This window comes from Ochotona princeps, chromosome 3 (genome assembly GCF_030435755.1).
Source record: "Ochotona princeps isolate mOchPri1 chromosome 3, mOchPri1.hap1, whole genome shotgun sequence".
Taxonomy (NCBI): domain Eukaryota; kingdom Metazoa; phylum Chordata; class Mammalia; order Lagomorpha; family Ochotonidae; genus Ochotona; species Ochotona princeps.
Window position 1 is genome coordinate 31,164,026 of NC_080834.1, and position 23,498 is coordinate 31,187,523.

The 23,498-nt window shown below is 54.2% G+C and overlaps 2 protein-coding genes across 4 annotated transcripts in view; one reads left to right on the forward strand and one right to left on the reverse strand.

Moving 5' to 3' along the window:
* The window catches only part of HLCS (holocarboxylase synthetase), a 181,672-nt gene extending 176,020 nt beyond the window's left edge, over positions 1-5,652 (forward strand). For all 3 annotated transcript variants that reach the window (XM_058661643.1, XM_058661641.1, XM_058661642.1), the window contains 3 exons: positions 218-332; positions 4,112-4,325; positions 5,439-5,652. In XM_058661643.1, coding sequence (XP_058517626.1) covers positions 218-332; positions 4,112-4,325; positions 5,439-5,610 — 501 coding nt within the window. In that variant the 3' untranslated portion in view covers positions 5,611-5,652. The remainder of the gene's footprint in view (positions 1-217; positions 333-4,111; positions 4,326-5,438) is intronic.
* Positions 5,653-10,995: 5,343 nt separating this feature from the next.
* Positions 10,996-23,498, reverse strand: part of SIM2 (SIM bHLH transcription factor 2) — a 40,775-nt gene continuing 28,272 nt past the window's right edge. The window contains exons 8-11 of the mRNA XM_004594188.3: positions 15,788-15,935; positions 14,696-14,864; positions 13,328-13,736; positions 10,996-11,450 (exon numbers count right to left, since the gene is read on the reverse strand). Of these exons, the coding sequence (XP_004594245.2) occupies positions 10,996-11,450; positions 13,328-13,736; positions 14,696-14,864; positions 15,788-15,935 (1,181 nt within the window). The remainder of the gene's footprint in view (positions 11,451-13,327; positions 13,737-14,695; positions 14,865-15,787; positions 15,936-23,498) is intronic.

Below are 23,498 nucleotides of genomic sequence, written 5' to 3' on the forward strand. Positions count from 1 at the left end.
AGGTTCCAGGATTTATGCTGAATGGGTTCTTTAGGGCTTCCTTTTCTGATCCCCCAACAAGTGCTTTAATATCGGGGTGTCGCACAGATTCAGTGTCTAAAGGAAAAGACAAGGTCCATGTCCTATCTGTTTCAAGACCATCATCTACATAGCCAGTGCCGTGGCCTGCTTCTCTCGAGTCCTGTGACTGTAAAGTAATGTGCACACCTTCCTTTAGGATATCAACCTGCGAGTGAAGTGGCCCAACGATATTTACTACAGTGACCTCATGAAGATCGGCGGAGTTCTGGTTAACTCAGTGCTCCTGGGAGAAATGTTCTATATACTCATTGGTGAGTTTCAAAGCCTTACCCTCAGTACTTTTATATATTTTTTTTAAGAATTATTTTTATTTGAAAGGTGAATTACAGGGAGAAGGAGAGAGAGAGAGAGAAGGAGAGAGAGAGAGAGAAGGAGAGAGAGAGAGAGAGAGAGAGAGAGAAAGAGGGAGAGAGAGAGATCGTCCATCCACTGGTTCACTCCCCAAATTGGAGCTGGGCCAATCCAAAGCCAGAAGCCAGGAGCTTCTTCCAGGTCTTCCACATGGTACAGGGGCCCAAGCATTTGGCCGTGCTCCACTGCTTTCCCAGGCCACAAGTAGGGAACTGGATAGGAAGTGGAACAGCAGGCTGTGAACCGGCACCCATATGGGATGTCGATGCCATGAATGAAAGCTAAGCCTACTGTGTCAGCACTGGCCCTGGTATTTTTAGATTTTTAAAGCCAGGATGAAAGGGATCCGTGTCCACTTAAATTGGGAGGAGCAGAGGATCACACGGATTGTCTTTTCCTCTGTGGTTTCTAGCGCATGACAAGTTTTCAAAGGGAACGGGACTGGCTGAAATTGCTTCAAGGGTGTTTAGCCTGTCCTGTCTACCGTCCCAGAAACCACAGAATCGGCATCGCAGAAGCCTTCCATGTGCCTGCTTCTCTTTACGCTGGAAATGGTGAAATACACATGGAATACACCGTTCTGTTGTAAGAAAGTTGGTTTCTAAGCTAGTTCTCCAGTGGTCTTGCATTGTTTGTTTTACCTTCCTGGGCCATGAAAAATTGCTTTCTTTATAACCTTCAGAAGGAACTTCTGGATAGTCAAGCCTAGGTACAGAATCTCTGTTTTCTTTTTTTAGTGTTTATTTATTTGAAAGGCAGAGTTAGAGAGAGATGGAGACAGAGATCTTCCATCTGCTGGTTCACTCCCCAAATGACCCGAATAGCCAAGGCTAGGCCAGCCTGCGGCTGAGAGCCAGAAGCTTCATCCAGGTGTTTGCATGAGTAGCAGGGACTCATGGGTAGCAGGTCCATCTTCCACAGCTTTCCCAGGTGCATTAGCAGGGAGCTGGATTGAAAGTGGAGCAGCCTGAACTTAAACCAGCGCCCATATGGGATGCCAGCACTGCAAGTATTGGTCTAGTCCGCTGCTCCACAATTCCAGCCCACAGAATCCCTGTTGCTCCACAGCTCATCAAGATGAGGCACAGAGAGGGATTCAGAGGCCCTTCCAGAGATCTTGGAGTCCAGTAGTCTCCACTGGCATTCAGCAGTGAGCAGTGGGTAGACAGAGCATGACTGTGTGTCAGAAGTGTCTGCCAGAGAGTAGCAAGTGTGCCGGGTGTATGCAGTACAGGCAGTTCTGTTCCCAACTGGACATTTCCTTCCAGGCAAGCCACTCCCCACCCCTGCAGGCCTGCCCGCTGTGTGTAGACGGGCACTGGCACCTCTGCAGGCAGACACTCCTACGAGGGTCCGCACCAATGGCTTCAGTAAGCTCAAGAATTTCATTAACACCAGGGAAATGAAACATGACCCTGCAGGGAGAACCCATAGCTTTCATCAAAGGTGAAGGCTGTCGGGACTACTTGGAGTCAGAGTTGCCAACAGAGGTGCCCCCGGCAGCTGGGAAGGACAAGGTCTTTGCTGACGATGGTCAAATTCACTCTTCCCCCAGGACTTGCCATTTTCTTTCTGGCTATTTTAATTTTATTGTTTGAAATTTTATTGTTTGAAAGGTAGAGACACAAGCACAGAAGCACAGAGAGCTCTTTCATGATTCACTCCCCACATGGCTGCAGCTCCCAGACCGGAGTTGACCTCATGTCAGCTGGGCCTTCTTGCACTGCCTTGCCAGGTGCATTAACAGGGAGCTATATTGGAAGTGGAGCAGGCTGGGCCAACGCCAGGAGCTAAGAACTCAAGTGGGTCTTCCACATGAGTGGCGGGACCCAAGTACTTGCGCCGTCATCTGCTTGCTGGGATGTTCATTGGCCGGAAGCTGGGTGAGAGGCAGAGCTGAGTCTGGAACCTGAACCAAGGCACCCTCCTGTGGGATCCGTCCTGTTCCGCACACCCACCTCAGGACCTCGCATTTTCTGAATGCAAAGAACAGCTTTCAGCCCTCTAGTGCTGAATGCCTCTCCTTCAGCAGGCAGCTGCAATTATTGCAACTGTAGCTTACATGAACACCCGGCCAATTATGCCACGTCCTGCCCCATGACTACAGTACTGGCTTTTGTAGACATCATTGCCATGCTTAGCGTCTTAGCAATGAATCTGCTCTAAACAAAAGAAATCTGAGGTCAAGCCATCTTCCCCTCCCCACTGCAGAAAAGCAGAACATTTAGGGCAAGACAGCTACCCTTGCCCAGGGCGTGGTTGCAAGGGAGCTGGCAGTTGGTCCTCAGAGGCGCCCCCCACAGCTACCTCATCGCCTGTTCTTGCAGTCATGCATTACTCCCCCAGGCCCTCTTTGAGGTTGGCCCAGGGCCCCTTCTGGAAGCTGAGGTCTGGCTCCCTTGCAGACATTAAGTTCTCTCTGTGAGAGTGCTGGGATTTGGTCTCCCGCTCCGCACAAAGCAGCTGATGCAGCCTCTGGCCCTGATAACACACACTCTGTGTCTGGCTCCTGGCCAGCGGTGTAACCTCAGCCCCAGGGACTTCCAAGAGGGGGGAAGATTAAAAGATGTGTCTGAGGTTAGGCCATGACCAAAGGGTTGAAATCTGGGAATCCAGACTTTTCTCTTTTAGACCTGAACAAAATATACGAGTGTTGAGCCTGTGTTCAAGTGAAAAAGAAACCAGAGATGGTATTTTCTGTGGGTTCAGTGCAGAGCTGCAGCCTGGGCTTGAAGGGCAGCTGTTTTCAGAAGCAATGTTACAGAGGTCTCGGCCTGTCATTGGCTTCCTCTGGAACTACATCGAAGTGTGGCATTCTCCTTTGTCTGTAGCCAGCTTCAGAAGCTCCTTGCTTGAACAAAAAGAATCATGGAAGGACAGGGAGGAAGACGGCCTCAGAGATACGCTCATCTCTAGGTGGCCAGAGAGGACAGTTCTGGGGTGATGGAGTGTGGCATTCTCCTTTGTCTGTAGCCAGCTTCAGAAGCTCCTTGCTTGAACAAAAAGAATCATGGAAGGACAGGGAGGAAGACGGCCTCAGAGATACGCTCATCTCTAGGTGGCCAGAGAGGACAGTTCTGGGGTGATGGAGTGTGGCATTCTCCTTTGTCTGTAGCCAGCTTCAGAAGCTCCTTGCTTGAACAAAAAGAATCATGGAAGGACAGGGAGGAAGACGGCCTCAGAGATACGCTCATCTCTAGGTGGCCAGAGAGGACAGTTCTGGGGTGATGGAGTGGTCTGCGGCACCGCTAGCTGACGGCTGCTGCCTGCACTGCCAATGTCCCGTTGAGGGCTGGTCTGAGTCCCAGCTGCTCTGCCTCGGATCCAGCTCCTTGCTAAGGTGCCTGGGACCCAAGTGCTTGGGCCTCTTGTCCCCTGTATAGGGGAGGGGGACCCCAGATGCAGTCCCAGGCTGGACCTGGCCCAGCCCTGACTGTTGACAGGCATTTAGGGAATGAAACAACTTACCTCTCTCTCTCTTTCTCTATTTTTCCCTCTCACTCTGTCACTCTGCCTTTCAAAATAAAATGATCTTTAAAAAATTACTTAAAATGAGGGCATGGGGTAGTAAGATAATAAGTGTAACTTCCTCCACAGTGGTGGTGGGGGAGCAATGTGTGATGACAGACCTGCTCTCTGGATCAGCTCACTTTGGTGTCGTCTGGTTTTTGTCGTCCAGGCTGTGGCTTTAATGTAACGAACAGCAACCCCACCATATGCATCAATGACCTCGTGGCCGAGTACAACAGGCAGCATCAGGCAGCGCTGAAGCCCTTACGAGCCGACGTCCTCATCGCCAGAGCCTTGACGGCGCTGGAGACGCTGGTGGACACGTTCCAGGCCCAGGGGCCCAGCGGCGTGCTTCCTGTCTACTACAAATACTGGGTGCACAGGTCAGTGTTGGCTCAGCGTCATCCCCTATCAGACCCAGAGTATTATCAAAACCCAGCCCTTTCTGCCTTCTGAGAGCCTCAGAGACTCTCCGGCAGCTGAAGTGTGAGAACCTAGTCCTGAAACAGAAGGCCGGGAGGACTGTTGGAGAGGAGAGAAGGCTGAGGACACTGGAATGTCATGTGTGAGCCAGAATCAGCTCCCGGAGGTGGCCGGGAGTGGCCATGAGGCTAGTCATGGAACGGGGGAGTAGAGGCTGACCGTGGCCTGCGGATGAGCTCGGCCATTGCTGCCGCCTCAAGGATGTGCCTCCTCAGGGTCGTGGCACAGACAGCTTCCCAGGAGGTGGCCCTTGTCCCCAGCGTGCAGGAGGCTTCAGCTCCTGAGTTCACCATGCTGGCACGGAGCAGCCTTCAGAAACGTGTATGTGTGTGTGTGCATGTGGGTGAGGGGGTGTGCCCCTGTGTACTCCAGTGTGTTTGTCCACATGTGTGCTCCTGGCATGTGTATACAAGTGTGTGCATGTGTGTGTGCACTGTGCATGGTTGCATGTTGTATACTCATGTGTGCAAGTTTATGTGTATGCTTGTGGTCACGTGTGTGTGGTCATGATGTGTACATGTGTATATGTGTGTGTGTGAATGCAGACAGGGAGCAAATATGGAAAATGGCCTTTGGTACCAACAGATGTGAAGGAAATTTGGTTCATCCAGCGTTCCTGTAGATGTGGAATTCTTCAGAATCAACATTGGTGAAGTCCTGTGCTGTAGAACTGTTCATGGGACGAAACACCCAGTGAGGCCCTCTTGCGACCCGTGCCACCTGGCCTCATCCTAGGAGATGAGATCTCTTTTTCCATGAGGCCTCTTTCTCCCCTAGTCCCAAGGGAAAGGCCTGGAGACACCCCCACATTTCTTGAGTTGCCGGGGAGTGGCGGGGTGGGGTTGGGAAGACAAGGCAGACGTGGGCATCCCTGGCACCTGGGTGGTGGCTGCGGCTGTTGCAGAGGCCGTCCCTGCAGGGCGGAGTGCCGGGCCAGGGTGGGGGCGGGGGACCTCAGGCCTGTTTCTGCTCGTGACAAGCTCCAGTAACCGCTGGCTTCCCTGCATTTCTAGTGGCCAGCAGGTGCGTCTTGGAAGCGCCGAGGGGCCTGAGGTTTCCATCGTGGGCCTGGATGACTCCGGCTTCCTCCAGGTGCTCAGGGAGGACGGAGAGGTGGTCAGTGTGCACCCGGATGGCAACTCCTTTGACATGCTGCGGAACCTGCTCGTGCCCAAAGGCCAGTAGCCACAGGGACCGGAGCCTCATTATCCCCGGCACTGGCCGCCCCGGACCAGGCGTCCTTCCTCACTGGTGCATGAGCCAGGAAGCTCCAACACACTGCAAGTGTGCTGCTCACCTCAGTGAACCTGGAAAACTAATTCGGATGGATTTGTTTATTTTAGTTTTGTTTTTAATCCTCCAATTTCTTTGTGGACTCTGGAGCTTTCTTTTTTTTCCCCTGTGTCCTTAGGATTGTTGTGATGTTGCCATTGGTGTGGATATTTGCAGATGCGTGCAGATACAGAGTTGACAAATGAAGATCCCGCGTGGGCAGAGTCCCCCCAACTTTCCCAGCCTAAGCCTGTGCTTGGGGTCAGGAGGAGTTTTCAGGATGGGGTCAGACAGGGGTTTCCCAGGAGTGGAGACCGACTGCTAGATCACTAAGAAATAGTCACGAAACCACGCTTGGGTGCAGGCCACTGGTGAGAGGGGTGGAGGTTCCCTGTGGTTCGGCCTCTAGAGAGAGGCTACTGTCCTACACGCACATGCAGAGATGCTTAATGGGTGTTATTGTGGCAAGAGCGGAAGCAAGAGGCCAGACCTCTAGGACCTCCCCTCTGCCCAGCACTGCGGTCCCTGGACACCTGCAGCGAGCAACCGTGGCAGTGACCATGCAGTGAACTCAGCTGACCCCTCAGGCCCTATGCTGTGAGTGCTGCTTGGTCAGTGTGCAGATTCACTGTGTGTTCTGTAGGGCTGGGCTCAGGGTCATGGGCCTGAGTGCACTAACGGGGTGCCGTGTGCCCGGGCAGAGATGGGGACGATGCTGGTGAAGGCTGGCTCTCCTGCCCACACACTGGGCTGCTGGGAGCTTCCAGGTTCACGCTCCCTCCGACACGTGGGGCCTCCCAGCCAGGCGGTACAACACCCAAAAGGTGTAGCACCCGGAAGGCACGATCCTTAGTGTTATATTTGCAAGCATTTTTTTTTTTTGCCTTGCTTTTCCCTACATGGCAAAGAAAGAAAAATGATGTTCACACCAAACATCTTCTGTATGGAGGAGGGTTGTGTGTGTAAACACCTCTGTGTAAGCGTGTGTGTGTGTAGCTTTAAGCGATGACGTTCAAATTCTGATGCGCTACAAGTCTCCCTGGCAGAACAAAGAAAGCAAGCCTTTGATAACCATTTGCCATTTCCAGATGTTCCCCATGCTTTCTCCACGCAGCTCCTATCTCTGTTAAATTTGAGAGCCGGCCCATTACTTTGCAGCCTTAAAAGGCCAGTTTTTTCATTTGTTTGTTTGTTTGTCTGTTTTGTCCACTCCCCTGCCTTCCTGCCAACCCCAATCCTGAAATGAGTGCAAAGAAAGCTTGACAGGGCGCGCTCAGCTTTGAACAACATCCCCGCATTGTAAACCAGCAGCATCTTTATCCAGGTCTGAGCCAGCCCAGCCGGTTCCAGGAACTTGTGGTTTGCAATATAAAATCTACCTTCCGCCAGCCCCATAGGAAGGAAGGAAAAACACAACACGAGTGGTACACCAAACCAACCTGCGTTTCTTGGAAATGTATCTTCAAAAGAACTTCGGCAAGTAAGACTTCAGTTAGAATGGTATTTCTCCCCAAAAAAGGAAAAAGTCAGTCACTCTCTCCTAAACACCCTCTTTCAGAATGAGGACCAAGTTTAAATAAAAGTCCCCCCACAAAAGAAACGGCCCAAGGGGCCCACCCAGAGAGGGCGACTGCAGGACACCACAGGGGCCTAAGGGCATGGGTTTCGGTCCTCACACTGTCATAACATGAACCATGCCGTGGCTTTGTTTTTAAACTGAAGTTCTATTCTGGACAGTTCTGCTTGATGGAGGGGGAAATGTTATCATTTCATTTCCTTTTTGTCAGCGAAAACTAACAAAGTGCAGCGGCATCGGGACACAGGCACTGCGCAAGGCCTCTGCGAGGTGGCAGGGCACCCCCGACGCCTGCAGGGACATGGAACAGAGCAGAAGCAGATGTCCTGGTGCCCACAGACCAGACCCTGGACTCCTGCTCTGCTGGGACCGACCAAAGCCAGGCCCTTTTCTGACCACTTGGGGAAACTGTTCTACCTGCTACCCATCCCCAACACTGCCCCCCCACCACCACAACTGAAGGCAGGGATGCCCCCACCAAGTCCCTGCCATCTGGGGTCTTATGGAGCTTGAATGTCTTAACAAAAACCCTGCGTATTCCAATTCTCTGAAATGTGACCACTTCTCTGGGGACCTGTGTGGCCATCCAAAACCCTGGCTGGAAGTGGCATGCTGCCATCTGCCCCCACCCCCAAGCTCTGTAAAAGAGAAGGTGCCTCTCCTTGCTGGGCTGGGGCTGGCTGGCTCCAGGGGGGATGCATAGAAAGTGCCCCCCCCACGCTGGCCACAGTGACAACTGGGCACTTCTGGAGCAGTTTTAGGAGTCTGCCATGGGGCACGATAAGGGGTTGGAGTAAGAAGGATTTGTATGTCCTGCAACCTTCTTGGTGGGCTTCTCACGCAGCACCTGCATGTAGGGACACAGGCGCAGGTGAGGGTGGAGGCGCCAGGAAGGGGTGGGAGAATCATTTCTTGCCCCCTGACACACACAGCATGGACACCCCTAACCCTAGTGGGGTACATAGAATGCAAAGGTGTGTGTGTATGTGCCCCTCTGTCTGGGAGTCGTTATTCATAGTGGTTACTATGCAGTTTGAAATACCAGGAAGTGTAACCCTTTTTACATTTTCAGTTTTTTTCAAAAAATCATCTTGGGATGGAGGAGGGGGAAACTCACTTTGAACCAATGCCTTTAAAAAAGCAAGTCAACTGAATAAACTTCACCATGTCCTCCAGCGTGGGCTCCTTGGTGGATGAACCACGAGTTTCACTGGTGAAAAACATGCAACTCACGGTTCAGGGTTACAGTATTTTTTAATTCATATTTAAACATATTTTTACAAAATAAATATTGTCTTACATAGTCAGGAATACGTATCTCTGAGTACTGAAGAGCTCGTGTTTATCTTTGATGTACTTTCAGCAAAGGTAGCAAGCGTCTTACAAAAGAGAAATTGTATTACTCCAAAGGATGGAAAATTAGCAAAAAGTTAAAAAAAATTCCTTTTCAAGGAGATCAAAAATAAATTTGATCTAATAGCTTTGTGATTCTGTTCTTTTACGGTGTTTGAGTTTATGGAAACTTTTTTTTTTTCTCCCAAAAAAGTATGTTGTAGGTTGGGGGAGAGCTGGGAGAAGGCATTGTGGATAAACCTTCTGTGAGCTGGAGCAGCTATCATTCTTGAGACTTCCAAGCCATCGGTGCCAACACCCCCACGCCCAGTCTACCCCACCAGCTTGCACAGATCCCGTAGGCTGACTATGCAACACACCTCCCACACCCCAGTGCCCCACTGCCACCCTAGGGAGGCAGGCAGGGGTGATGGGACTTCTAAAACAATAAAAAGGAGGAGGCTGGAGGTGGAGTGGGTTTGGGCAGGTGCTGGAAGAAGCAGGCGCTCCCCCAGGCTGCTCACTTCTCTACAAAGGTATGAATGGAATGGCTTTTTTGGAAATGGGCTTCCAAACACATAAAGGAATTCCTTTCCCTGGGAGGGCTGAGCCGGTCTTGAATTGAGCCGATTCCTCAAATCCATTTGATCTGGCATTTTTGTCAACATGGTACATGTTAGGGCTCACTACTTTTTTTCTTTGTGTGTGTGTGTGTGAAAGAGAAGGCATAGGTATTAAAATGCTTCCCCTTTCCCTGCCTGAGCCCCCTCACAGAAGTCAAGAAACAATATCCCAGCTTTGCTGTGTACGCTCTTAAGAGATGGACATGCCAATATGAGGTTGCCATGGGAACGGCTCCTGGTGCCCCAGGGCCCTGGCTGGCTGGCCATGCTCCAGCTTCCCAGGGAATCAGCCTTCAGGTTCTAGGTGGTGAAAACTCACCCTGTCAGTTTCGACAAGGGCGCGCTCACCGGCGAGGTGTGTACTTTTCATGGTGCCTATTTCTATCGCCGACCCCCCATAGCAGAGCCCCTGGTTCTTAAGCTGCTTCCGAAAGCCTCCGTGATGTTTTTTCTACTAAATCCAGCCTGGGGGTGAACACAGACTAGACCCGCCTGCGTCATCAAACCCACACCTTCCAGAAAGCCAGTTCAATCACTAGACGTGTGGAATAAAAAAAAAAAATGATGATGCCCCCCAGGAGCTGTCCGGCTGGCACCCTACAGGAACCCAGTGAGGGTCAGGTCCCCGCTGGTGACACGCCCCGGGTCAGCTCACAGGTTGAGCATGCTTGGGGTCAGGTATGCTTTGATTCTAAGATGATACATTTAAAAAACGGAGGGGGGAGGGGCTCGCCATTCAGCAAAGTGGAAAGTTTAACTCAGTTTGAGGGCTTTGAAGCATTTTGAAAGTTGTTCTCCATCACATCTTCAAGAAAAAAAAAGCCATAAAAACAAATGGACGTTTATTTTCTAAAACCCTGCCGGTGCCTGGTAAAGGAGCTCCCGGGGACCGGTTCTGCATCTGACATGTCTGCAGGAAGTGCTCTTGCTGGGCATCAAATACAGAGAAGGCTTGCAGTGTCTGCATGGTTGTCATCACGTCCCAGAAGCACGTTTGGTTTCTCCCACAAGACGCAGGTGAGCCAGTTTCCGGTTTTCATATTGCACTTGCAACGTCACCACATTTGTAACAGCCCTTGCAGCCAACACCAGCCTCGGTGAGCTACAGGTCTGTGTGGGTCATGGAGGGGGTGTGCAGAGTCCAGCTAGGCAGGATCATTCGCTGCATCAAGTATCTCTAACGTTATGTATCTGATAGCATTTGATGTCTCTTCGGGATTTTTGGAAGGTGCTAGTGTTGGTGTTACCCCAGAGCTTACAGGGGTTGGGAGGGAAGTAAGAGCTGGTTAATGGAGTTGGGGTGCACCCCAAAGCTCACGGGCACACAGCGGAATTGCATGTCACCCCCCCATACCTAGTTTTGTACAAGGGGTGGGGAGAGTAAGCATGTGGCTTCTGAGTGACTTTTAAAGACAGTGGTGTTGTCTATGGGTGGAACCTGGCATCACCAAATCCTGCCTTTACCCAAGAATGGAAAAGGGGCCCTGAAGGGTGGGTTAGGGCCTCTCAACAACCCCCTCAGGACAGGGCTTTAGACCAGGCCAGGTGACCAGGTCAGGGAGGAGGCCAACCCCAGTGCTCTCCCAGCATCGACGGCTAAAAAAGGAAAAAAAAAAATAAATCTAAAGTCGGCTGCAGGGTCTTATTAAAATAGTCGTCTCTGTATAAATTAAATTATATCGTGCATATGCAGCTCGCCCCTCCTCAACCTGCTGCGCAGGCCTGGCCTAGGGCTTCTCCCCGCGGGCGGCCCTGCAGCCCGGCGGGTCACCTGCCGTTGGTGATGATGACCGAGGCGCCCAGGTAGTGCGGCCGAGGCGCGCCGGGCGGCGGGCCGGCGGGGCTGGGGAGCCGGGGCCGCAGCCCACTCGCTGTACCCGCCGCCCCCGCCTCGGTGTCAGGGCCGCCGGCCGGGCCGGGCACCGGGTCCGCGGCGTTTCCCAACGGCCCGCGCCGCGCCAGCACGCGGTGGTAGTTGAGCAGCACTAGGGGCAGCTGCGCCGGCGCGCCCGGGGGCTCGGGGGCCATGGGCGCACAGCACTCGGGCGCACGCAGCCCCCGGGCGCCGTCACGGGCCACGGCGGCCTGGCGGGCGACCTTGGCCGGGCCCAGCCCGGGCTCCTCGCGGTAGTGCCCGCAGCTCGGGAAGCTGGGCGGCGGCGGCGGGGGCAGCGGCGGCGCGGTGTCCTCAGCGAACCTGCGTGCTGTGGCGGCTGCGGGCGCTGCGGGGACAAGCGACACGTTAGACACGGGCACCGAGAGAGGGAGGGGCGCGCCCCAGAACAGCGCCACCCCCAGATCCCCACCCTCCCTTCACCTTCCCATTCTGATCCGTGCGGCAGCCACGCTGAGAAAGGACAGGGCAGCAGCTGGGACGCTTGCCCAAGAGGTCCTTGATTGGATGCCACTCTTTTCCAGCTAGTCCCACGTGGCGCTACTGTTTAAAAAGACCAGTTTGCGCCGTCTGGGCACACCTGCAGCATCAGCCAGGCCGCGCAGGGGGACACAAGTGCCCTAGAAGGAGATGGCCCCTGTCTGCATCCCTCGTGGGAATCCCCCAATGAAAGGGACTCTGTCCCCTCCCCCCAGTTACATGCCGCAAGCCAGCTCTCCTAGTACTGCTGTGGTCACAACAAACCTTTGCTTCCTTCATTTTTAAAAACTATGTTTTTTTCTCTTTTCCTTTCCCCTCCCCCTCTACCCCCACTTCCTCCAATACCCAAAGGCTGGCAAATGGTTCATAATGGACCTCAAAGGTGCATTTTTTTTTAAACCAAGTGTGACAAGCAAGTGATTAATAACCTGTTAACTTTTTCAAAATGGCAACAAAAAAAATATCAAAATTTCGTGTAGCTCATTCCCAAAGAAAAATGCCAGCCGCCGTGGAGCCAGCAGGATTGTCAGCCTTGTCATTTGGCTTGGTTTTTCTTTCCTTGCATGTCCGGATGTGTCCCCCCCATGGGACCCGTGGGCGTCAGGGGCATGAAACAGGCACCTGGGGCTCGTGCAGGTCAGCAGCCCTGGCTGCCTCTTTTGGAAAGCCTTGGGCTTCTCCAGTGAGGGATCCCTCCGCTCAGATTAGAACAGAGTGAGATGTGGAGGATGTGCAGAGAAAACAAGAAGAGAATTAGAGGGGAGGGGAGAGGAGAGGAGGGGGAGGAAAGGAGAGGAGAGGGGAGGGAAGGGGAGAGGAGGGGAGGGGAGAGGAGGGGAGGGGAGGGAAGGGGAGGGGAGTGGAAAGGAGAGGAGGGGGAGGAAAGGAGAGGGGAGGGGAGGGGAGAGGAGGGGGAGGAAAGGAGAAGGGAGGGGAGGGGAGAGGAGGGGAGGGGAGAGGAGGGGAGGAGGAGAAAAGGAGAGGGGAGGGGAGGGGAGGGGAGGGGAGGGGAGGGGAGGAGAGGAGACTGACTCCAGGGAGCCCTCCTCCCCTCGGGGATGGTGCAACTCTGCCCAGGAGAGTATGTCATCCTGTCCAGTGTGTGTCTCCCTGCTGCCCACAGGACATTTGCACTACCTTTGTCTGCACTCCAGGGGGCAGTGAGGGCTGAATGCAAACATGAATTTGTTTTAAGCAGCTTCACCCTCAATCCTCACCTTCCACCTGCACTGGTAAGGAGCAAGCAGTAGTCTGTGCCCTGAGCAACCCATGTCACCTCCACAGGGGACGTGCCCACCACCAGGGGGAGAAAGCTCCAAGGCTGTGCCTGGCTGTGGTTGGGCTAGCAGGCTGTGAGCCAGCCCTGACCCAGTGTGCTGGGCCGGAGCACCAGGATCCCACTTGACAGATGGCGAAACTGACCTGAGTTTTCACATCCTTGGCCCTGGGCTGGCAAGTAGCATTTCTGCCCCACCCCTTTCCCCCGGATGCTCAGATGGGCAGCCAGCCTGGGCCTCCTGCATTTGCCTGGTATGCGCACACACCTGTGTATTGAATGCTGCTGGGCCCCCTGGTACTTTCATGGGTGCCTACCATGCTAGCATGGGGAGCAGGCATGCTTAGCACAAGCCCTGCTTAGCAACAAAGAAACAGTTTCCTGAAGCACGCACTTCTTCTATTCTGGCTGCCCCACTCCACCCCCACATGCACACCCAACAGACCCACCTTCGTAGCTTGGCACTAGGCTATGCCGGGTGGTGTTCAGGGGTGGCTCCGAGAGGCCCTTGGCTGGAGATGGGCTGCCAGGCATGAGGGGGTTGGCATAATGCCACTGGCACTCGCCACCAGCCGGCAGCGCACTCAGGAAGAAGCGTGCCACCTCACACGGGGCTCCCTGGGGCTGCCTGAACTTGGCTGGCAGCATGGGCTGTTTGCCACTGAAGACGTGTGAGTCCAGGGGGAAGGGGCCATAGCGGTAGGAGAAGGGCAGGCTGTAGGAGGGCGCATACAGCAGCTCGTTGCTTTCCGAATGCAGCTGCTGATCCGGGGCAGCCGCGGTGCCAGCTGGGGGGCTGACTCGCCAGCTTCCCAGGGGGCTGCATTCCAGTTTGTCCATTTGGAATGGGCTGTACTGCTGCAAGGCAAAGAGGACAGTGACAGGAAAGCCCAGGGGCCAAAGCACACTGCCTTCAGCCTGGTGAGATCTCACCGCAAGGGGCCCAGGCCCACATCGCCCCCACCCTGGGACAAGCGCAGAAGCCCTGGGCTACATAGTGTCATTGCCAAGAGCTCCCAAACTACTTAAAGGAGAGAGAAGGTTCTCATTTTAAAAATGCTATCAGGAGAACACAGTGATGTTAACAGGCTAATCCTCCACCTGTGGCGCTGGTATCCCCAAATGGGAGCCAGTTCATGTCCCCGCTGCCCTACTTCCCATCCAGCTCCCTGCCTGTGGCCTGGGAAAGCAGTCGAGGACGGCCCAAAGCCTTGGGACTCTATGCCCATGTGGAGACCCAGAAAGAAGCTCCTGGCACCTGGCTTCAGATCAGCTCAGCTCCAGGCATTTGGGGAGTGAACCAGCACATGGAATGTCTCTCTCTCTCTCTCTCTCTCTCTCTCTCTCTCTCTCTCTCTCTCTCTCTCTCTGTCTTTCCTTCTTTGTCAGTCTGCCTTTAAAATAAAAATAAATAAATCTCTTTTTTAAAATACTATTAGGAGTAGACCTCTGGCCTAGTAGTTACAGGTCCACAATCCATGTCTGAGTGCCAGGAGCTCTAGCTCTGGTTCTACCCATGACCTGGCTCCCTGCACACCCTGGGCAGCTGCAGGGCATGGTTCAGGTACTCGGTATCCTGTGTGTTTCCCTGTTACAGAGCGGTCTACCTGATAGCTGCCTGCCCCAGGCTCTGTCAATGCAGGCAAACAGACATCCCTGAGGGCCTTCCTTCACTGCACAGTCCTCCTGCCCCGGGTTGGGAGGCCCCTGCTGTAACATGCCCAGGTCCTGAGCCTGAGCCCAGCAGTGTGTCTGGCTTCTCGTGACACCCTTGCTGTGTGTTTGTGTGTGTGTGTGTGCGCGCAAGTGTGTATTACCTGTGAAGGGTAAGGGTTTGTTCTCAGCTTCGTCTTCATCTTCGTGTTTTTGGGTTTCACTAATTTCCTAGTTTCTTGTGAGGTAGACAAGGCGGTCCTCCAGGAGTCCTGGGACTTGGATGTGGACACCTGGTCCAGGGACAGTTGGAGTTCCTTGTATTCGATATCCCTGGAAGGCAAGAGCGCGGCGAGTCATCGCCAGCAGGTGCAGCAGGTGCCAGTGACCAGGAGGGTGGCTCCCCTTGCAGCATCCCCTGAGCAGGTGCACTGTCAGCCCCCTGGAGGGGCTGGGACTGGATGACAGGACGGAGGCTGTGGAGGGGCATCTGAGGAAAGGCCAGTTCCCCATGGATATGAAAGCTTCCTGCGCCAGTGACCCCAAAACATGCTCGGCGGGATGGAGAGGACTCAGTACTGCTCCTTCTTAATGCAAAAAGCACCAGCCCAAACTGGGGTGCCAGGAGAGTATAACGAAAAGTTCAGTTCATTTTGGTATTCAAAACTTGGAAATCCATGCCGGGTTTTTTTTTTTTTTTTTTTTTTTTGCAACACACATTTCCTGTGTTCTGTTGGACGATTTGGAGAGAGATGCTCCCCAGACAGATGTGGGTGTGCTGTTGCTCTCCTGGCCTTAAAACGTCCTCCTGACTGAACTTGACTTTCCAGTTTTTTAGGGGACCAGATATTCATTATTATTTGCCACACGCTTAATGGAAGATTTCCTCTGACCTGAATGGCAAGGATGCCCTAGTGATCCTAATGAACAGGAACAGCTTACGTGTGTTCCTGATGTGCACCTGTTCAAAATGGGGGTGTCTCCCACCTGTCCCCGACCCCCATGTCCCTCACTGGGGTTCTGTGCTGGGTCCCTCCTTCCTCACCCGCCCGTTTCAGATTAACACTCGGCCCTCACCACTAAGCACAGAGAAAGGATGGATTGTTCAAGTAGAAACAACACAAGAGACATATGGACAATTTGGAGAGAGAAGAGAGAGGAAGAGAGAGACGGTGCTTGTTGGCGAGGTGCAAGGAGGGACGAGGCGGGGCGGGGAGCAGGAGAGACAAGGAGAGAAACAAATGCGGCTGACTTACGTGAGGACATAATTGACACTCACGATGCAGTGGGGCCGCGACGAGCGGCTGTTGTGCACGACCGTGGCGTAGCTCTGCACCCACACCCAGCCGCCCAGCTTGGAGAGCAGCCGGTAGTATTTGGTGGTCACCTGGCCCTTCACCAGCACTGCAAGCACAAGGGACAGGATGACATGGCCAGCCCCGCCTCCAGGCCTACCCTCTGTCACCATTACCTGTGAGAGCCTGACACATACGCATGCTCTCTCTCTCTCTCTCTGTGTCTCTCTCTCTCACACACACACTCACACACACACACATACAAACACACCAACTCTGCTCACAACCTCCAGGGCTCTGTTGGGAACTCCAACTCACTGCTTTCTGGGAGGACCATGTGCCCCAACTCAACACCTGTTCTTGGCAGAGTGAAGTTTGCTTGTTAGTTTCCAAAATGACACTACAGAATTTTCATCCCCCAAACTCCCACTGAGCAATGGCGTGAGTAATATTGTTATTTAAGTGAGAGTGGAGCTGGCATAGCCCGTTAAGCCACTACCTGCAGCTCTGGCATCCCATATAGGTTCTGGTTCAAGAGTGATCCAGCTTCCTCCCTGGCTAATGCACCTGAGAAACCAGCAGAGGATGGTTCAAATGGCCCCTTTGGATGACTTCATCTGTTTCCATACTGGCAGATGATGCTGACTAAGCCTGGGTGGCTGTGCTAAGGGATCAGCGTGTTCCTTCTCCACAACAATGCATGGCTCGGATCCCTGGGATCCAGGGACTGCACTCCAGGAATCGGTGCTCTGCAAGTTACCAAGATTGACTCAGACTTCAGAGAAGGGAGCTGCTGCAGTCAGAGGCAGGCTGGGGAGGCTCGGTGTTCCCATCAGGGTTTGAGTCTTACAAGGAGAGATATATTCCTTGGCATAGGGGCTGGGAAGCAGACAGGCCGCACGGCCCTGAGGGGTACAGCTCAGATGCCCACGACCATCCCCAACCTGCCTCTGGGGAGGCGGCTTCTTGTGGACAGCGTGCAGGCCAGCTGTTTCCTGACCCACATCTAACAGAATCACGGCACAAACAGGATTCATGCTGAAGAGGTGAACGGGGCAGGAGGAAAGAGAGGAACTATGCTTCTCCTTTTGAGGTTTGCATTTTTAACAACAACAAGCTCTAAGCTCTCACTGCTCCACACTGAAGCGGTTTGGAAAGTGGATGTCCCCCCACTCCCAGGGTAGTGCTACTGGGAGGGGTTGGCACCTGAAGAAGACCGGGTCCAGTGGGTGGCCCTGGAATCCCTTGGAGCCCTGGGAATGTTGCCCTTGTGTAACCTGCAGAGTTGGGACTCATCAGCCACCCCCCAGGCTTCCTGGCATGAGCTGTGATCACGTACATGGCCGGCCAATGTCATCTACTGCCCTCGCCAGAGGGCAGACCAGTGGGGCTGCACGGCCTTGGACTTGGGCCTCCAACGCTGTACACGAAGTGAGTTTAATGAAAACCTGACTCATTCACTTACTTGGCCCCATCTTACTATTATGATGACGTCACTATGAGACTGGGCCAACAAATCTGAAGGACCGAGGGCCCCCAGCCAGTGGTTCTCTGTGGAAGAAAGAGCAGCGGCTTCCAGAAAGTTCTCTAGCTGGCTACGGAGGTGGAGGGAGGCTCAGAGCAATACAGTTCACATGTTGGTGGCTCCAAAATGATGGAGAGATGTAACAAGATCAGGTAGGCCAGCCCCATGTGGATTTACCAAGATGCCACGTATACTGTCTTCAACAGAAACCCCAGGGAAGATCAGAAATCGGGGCCTGGCAGGGTTTGCCAAGCCCCTGACAAAGTGACCCTACACTTTCCCTTTTCCTTATCTTATCCTTTAAGCATTCTCTTGTTACTTGTGACATTCCTGCAACCTCTCTGTGACTATCTTAAGCTGTACAAAATAAATCCAGTGTATCCCAAACATTTCGAGTCAAATAACACACACACAAAGAAAAAAGAGAAAAAAAAATGTGGAGCGACTTTCTTGGAGACTCCGCTGTGATGACAGCTCAGACAGGGGACCAGACAGACACAGGCAACCCAACTTTTCATTTCCCCTTCTCCGTGACCCGTGGCAGGAGACCCCCTAGCAATGCAAGCCGGAATCCTAGACACTGACTCATAACGTTCTGTGCTGTGTTGCACTTGTGCCGGCGGCCTGCCTTCTCTAACTGGCTGCAGAGCTGTGGGGCAAGGTCCTTCTCCGGGCACTGACAGGGAGGACAAGGCCGAGAGGCCCTGCCCCTCGGCACCGCGACGTGCACCCATCTCCAGCATCATCATCACCTCCGACCACCCAGACCGGGATGGTCCTGGCTTCAAGGTGGCTCCTTCTTACTACCAAAGCCTCGATCCTGACTGTCTGAGGCCATGACACTTTGGGACAAAAATTCTGGCTCCATATGATATGAGAAGATATGCAAAAAGTTTCATGGACATGCACCCTGCGAACAGACTGCATGCACGTCAGGCTTTTTGTGCACACAAATAAATTCATCTTTCAATTCCATTTCCCACAAACTTGTTTTGAAAAACAATGTTTAGGAACTGTAAAGGACTTACTCAAGAGGCAGAGACAGAGCGCCTACCCACTGGTTCAGTCCCCAAAGGTATACAATGGTGAGGGCTGGGCCAGGACAGCAGGGACTCCCCCCAGGTCTCCCCTGCACGTGGCAGGGACCCAGCGACCTGAGCCCTCACCTGCTGTCTACCAGAGTCTGCAGTAGCAGCAAGCTGGAACCTGGAGCCAACCCTGGGAATTGAACCCAAGCACTCTGATAGGGGACCCAGGCCTCTTCACTGCTGCGCCAAAAGCTCCCCACCCAGCCCCCTTTGACAACACTGAGGTGCTTTGGGTACCATTCGGAAGAGCAGACAGCCTGCCCTGCTCCCCTGCAATGCCTCTGGAGGCCAACTCCAGGGAGGAAGGTGGGTTCTGGACCTTAGCTCAGCTCTCTGGTTTCTGTTACAGATTTTTTAGATTATTATTAATTACATTGCATTATGTGACACATTGTAAAGGACAAAAGGATGTCGGTGTTGCCTGGCACGGGCTGAAGAAATGGTGTCCTCCTCAAAGATTCGCCTGACGTTCTAACCCTCAGAACCCACCGCTGGTCTGAACAACTTCATCAAGTCAAGGATCCTAAGCTGAGGCCAGCTGGTGTCACCCAACTGGGCCCTAAATGCAGGAACAAGTGTCCCCCAGAGACAAAGATGCAAAGGGGAGGAAGCCACTGGGGTGCAAATGAGGGAGCTTTATGCCAGAGGCATCTGTGGCCACAGAGAGCTGGAGGAAGCAGGAAGAACCCTTCCCTTAATCTGATCTCAACTGTGGGGAAACTTCCACTCCAGCAGCCCTGAGAGGGTCTATCACCCCAGAGGGAGCAAAAGTGCTGGCTCAGGCCCCGTCTCTTCTGCCAGGCGAGGCCTCGGCGTGAACGCAGCTGGTGACACTAAAGCTGGACATCCAGCTCCTTCTGGGGTTCCCGATACACCTGCATCTCCCAGGAGCATCCCCCCATGGCCAGTGCCTAGGGCAGGATGGGCAAGGGCTCCACAGTGACATGGACCCACTGAGGGGCAGGCTGACCCACCGAGCCCCCTTGCATACAGAGCAGAAGGGACACTCTACATCCATAACTGTCTTAAACCTGCTTCCGGGGACTGGGTCATGCATGCTGTCATTTCCTGATTCATTGCGCACAGTTTCCCAGGCAACCACAGGCAAGGACAAGTCGAGAGAAGTAGGAGCCACACTTCATCATCCAATTCCACCCAGGACCAAGCACGGGCAGCAGCTGTGTCTGGCAGCTCCTGAACCGTCACTCCAATCTCCCGCCCCAAGCTTCGAAAACACCATGGGCATTCGATGTCACGATGTTCAATGGCATGGCCTCGGCCCTGCCCCCACAGCTGCACTGGAAAGTGCCCACGGACATGCTCAGGGGTGGCTTGGTGTTATAATTCAGAGTACCTCCGGTAGCACCACAGTCTCAAGGTGTCCCCCAAAATTTCACATCTGTGACCTTCACCCCCGAATTCCTATCTCAATAGTATTTGGAGATGGGGTCTTTGGGGAGATAGTCCCCAAGATACTGTCAGTAGCTCTGACAGAAAGAGACCTGAGCTGGCACATTCTCTGTCTCACCATGAGGTGCCTCGGCCACTTCGCAACACAGCAAGGATGTGCTCCCCAGATGCCAGCACCCTGACATTGGACAACCCAGCTTCCAGCACCTAAGCCGCATAAACTCTGCTTCTTTATAAACTACCCAGGGCTGGATGCCAGTTGAGATGTCTATGTCCCAGGGCGGAGTGCTCTGGCTCCTGTCTCCAGCTTCCCACCGAGGCAGTGGGTGAAGTCTCAAGTGGTGGCCCCTGCTACCACTTAGCAAGAACAGCACGTGGACATCACGCTTCTTCCAAACCAGAGGGACACGAGCAGTCCATCCGGGGTCCCTTGACACACGGCCAGCTTTCCCGACTCTGACCCCACCCCACCTGTGCACTTAGTGGGGGGTTGGGCTCTGCCGGTTCTCACCACCTTCAGGGCAGGAGGGTGCAAGCTTTGCCAGCTCACCTGCCCACCTGTGGGCCAGAAGCTTCCCAACACCTGCAGCAGGGTGGGAGCTGAGGGAGGCCCAGCTGCCGTCCCCAGGCCCCCGGGGCTGTGGGTGGCTTCTCAGGGGCCTGCCCTAGCCGCCAAGAGCAGTGGACAGAGAAAGAGCTGGGGTCGGGGTACAGAAGCAGGGTGCAGAAGCCCTTGTTTTGAGGATCTGGGCTTTCTTCTTTTCTTTTATTTAAAGGTTTGTTATTTTTATTTATGTAAAAGGCAGTCACCGAGAGAGGGGGAGAGAGAGAGAGAGACACAGATTATCCATCTGTAATTCATTCCCTAAATGGCCGCAATGGCTGGGCTGGGCCAGGCTGACATCCAAACACATGGACCATCTTTTACTGTTTGTTCAGGCACATTAGCAGGAAACTGGAGGGCAAGTGGAGAATTGAGACACTGACAAATCCACGCCCTGTGAGATACCTGTGCTGCATGCGACGGTTTAACCTACCACGCCACAACACTGACCCTCCAGGCTCACCTGGGCCAGGTGTAGCAGGGACCACTCCCCTGCTAAGGGAGGCCTGGGCCCATGCCAGCCAGAGGCACATGCGGATCCTCCTTGGGCCAAGGCGTCCCAGCATCGACTGCCCTCAGGAATCCTAGGAACAGCTCACCCTGCCTAAGGCCGCCCTTCTGGAAGGCCACAGTTTTGTCCTCTGGGGGCCATGCTGGCATTGCAGCCCATGGCCCACATTTCCAGTTAGGACACATCCTGAAGAAGGCATGGAATCCACTCCAGCGCCAGGAACGCCCACCAGAGCCCTGCTGGATGCCCAACAAGACCTGCGCAAAGCCCATGGCCATGGCTCCATTGTGAAAATGCAGCCAGATGACATGATGGTGAGCTTGCCTTGCCCCGGCCTGTGCCCTGTGCTCCAAGGCCTCATCAGCTGCTAACCTGGGGGTGTCTGTCCATCTCACAGGAGGGCCACCTGTGGTGGGTGCAAGGGAGGCAGCCAAGTTCTTGGGCAGCCTGCAGGTGGCAGGACTGAAGGGCCTGAGTGCCAGGCAGGCGGCCACATGGACTCCGGGGGATCTCACGGGGTCGTAGGCTGGGATGCAGAGCCCGGCCTAGCGGCCCTCCTTTTTGCCACCAGAACACCACATTTCCTACAGCCCGTTCCCGTCTTTTAACTCGTCACCTATCTTAGGCAGGCCAGTGGAAGACTCTGGATATTAAAGAATGAACCTAGGGCAGGCATTGAAGTACAGTCTCCCTGTCAGTGCCTGGTTCGAGTCCCTGCACCTGGGAGGCAGCTCAAGTCCCTGGTTCCCTGCCACCCCACACGGGAGACCAGGACGGAGTTCCTGGCTCCTGGCTTTGGTCTGGCCCTAGCTGTTACAGCCCTGTGGGAGGTGATGAAAGATCTCTCTTCTCTCTGTCACCGTGTCTTTCAGATAAACAAATGTATAATACAGAAGATCCCTGCCATGAGCTGATTTGGGCACCGCCCCCACCCCAGTCCATGTTCCAAAGGCCCCAGTTCCCCAGGATATGCCTCTGATTGGAGCTAATGCTTGTAAAGAACCAATTTAAATTGAGTATGGGGGACCCTAATCTAATACAGCCTGTGGCCCTGGCAGGAAGAGGGGTCAAGGACACGTGCAGAGGGGAACAGCCTCAGGGGATACAGCCCAGCCCCCACACCCACCTCCTGCCTGGGAACGGGAGCCCAGGCCCCCAGAACCAGAGAGAACCATGTCTGTGGCTGCAGCTTGAGCTACGCTGCTTGGTTCTGACACGGTGGCTCAGCGCTGCCTGGCAGCATGCACACAAGCCACTCGGGTCGGGCTCTGGGGTCCCAGGAGCAGGTGGACACCTGTCCTCAGAAGAGAGACAGCCATGGGCACCCAGCTGGAAACACAGAGGGGAGGACGGCCTGTTCTTGGCTCTCCTAGGGATGAGCCTGCTGGGAGGATGTAGCTGTTGACCCCCCGGACGGGGAGGGGGCACCTCCCCAGAGCGGGGTCTCTACATGCAAGAGATGGCAGATGGGACTGGGGGTCCAGGTGGTCTTCACCAAGGAGGTGAACAAACTAAAGGAGGCTATGGGGAGGTTCACCCTGACTCGGCCTCCAGCAGCCTATACCTGCACGAACCTGCTTGCCCTCCTGGGGCCTGGCACGGGTATTGTCCACCGTGACCAGCTGCAGGAAGAAGCCAGGGGCGGCACCATCTTCAGCTGAGGTCACGAATACCTGGGCTTCTCTCTGGAGCACTGCACATTTGCCAGCTGCCCAGAGCAGCAGCCACTAGACCACACTCCCTCTGGGGGCTCTGCCTCTTCCCTGGCTCCTACCATACCAGGAGCAGAAGGCCTGGAAGGGGGGACCTCCTTGCCCCAGGCATGTTCTTGGGGAGGACAGTGAGGCCCAAAGCCCGACTCCCTAAAAGTCACACAGCCTACCCCCTCATTTTCCCTTGTGAGAGTGCTGCTTTGGCAAGGAGGGTGAGTACCAGCTCTGAGTCACTCATGGCTAGTTTTTTGGGGGGTGAGGGGGTAAGGGGGAGGACAGGTGACTGTTCAGGGCCCCTTGTGGCCGTAATGCTGGCCCCATGGCCAGAACATGGGAAACAAATCTACCCCTCTCCCCTGCGCCCCGCAGGTGCATACAAACTTCCAGCCAGGAATTGGATTTGGTCCCCAGAAGCTGCAGTTAACAGCATGAAGAGGGTGGGATCTCAGTCTGTTTACAGTGTCTGCTGGGGAGGCCCTCAGGACCCAAATGGTTTGCATGAGGTCTTTGGGGTGAGGTGCATGTGCCTGAGTTCAGGTGGCTTTGGAAGGAGACATACTGCCACACACGCCAACTGGGGACCCTGCCAGCAAAAGGCCATCTGGAGGGGCCAAACCAGTGGGCAGCCTGTCCCATCCTGGGCTGTGATTCCTCCCAGAGGAGGGACCAAACAAGCCCTTTCCTTGACAAGCTCAGCCTGCCTTGGGCATTCTGTTACAGTCCCAAAATGCTGGCTGAGACACTCCCCATTTTCTGAGACCATGCCTGCTGCCACACCCTCCTGACACACCTACAGAATCCTGAAGAGAGACGGCAGATCTG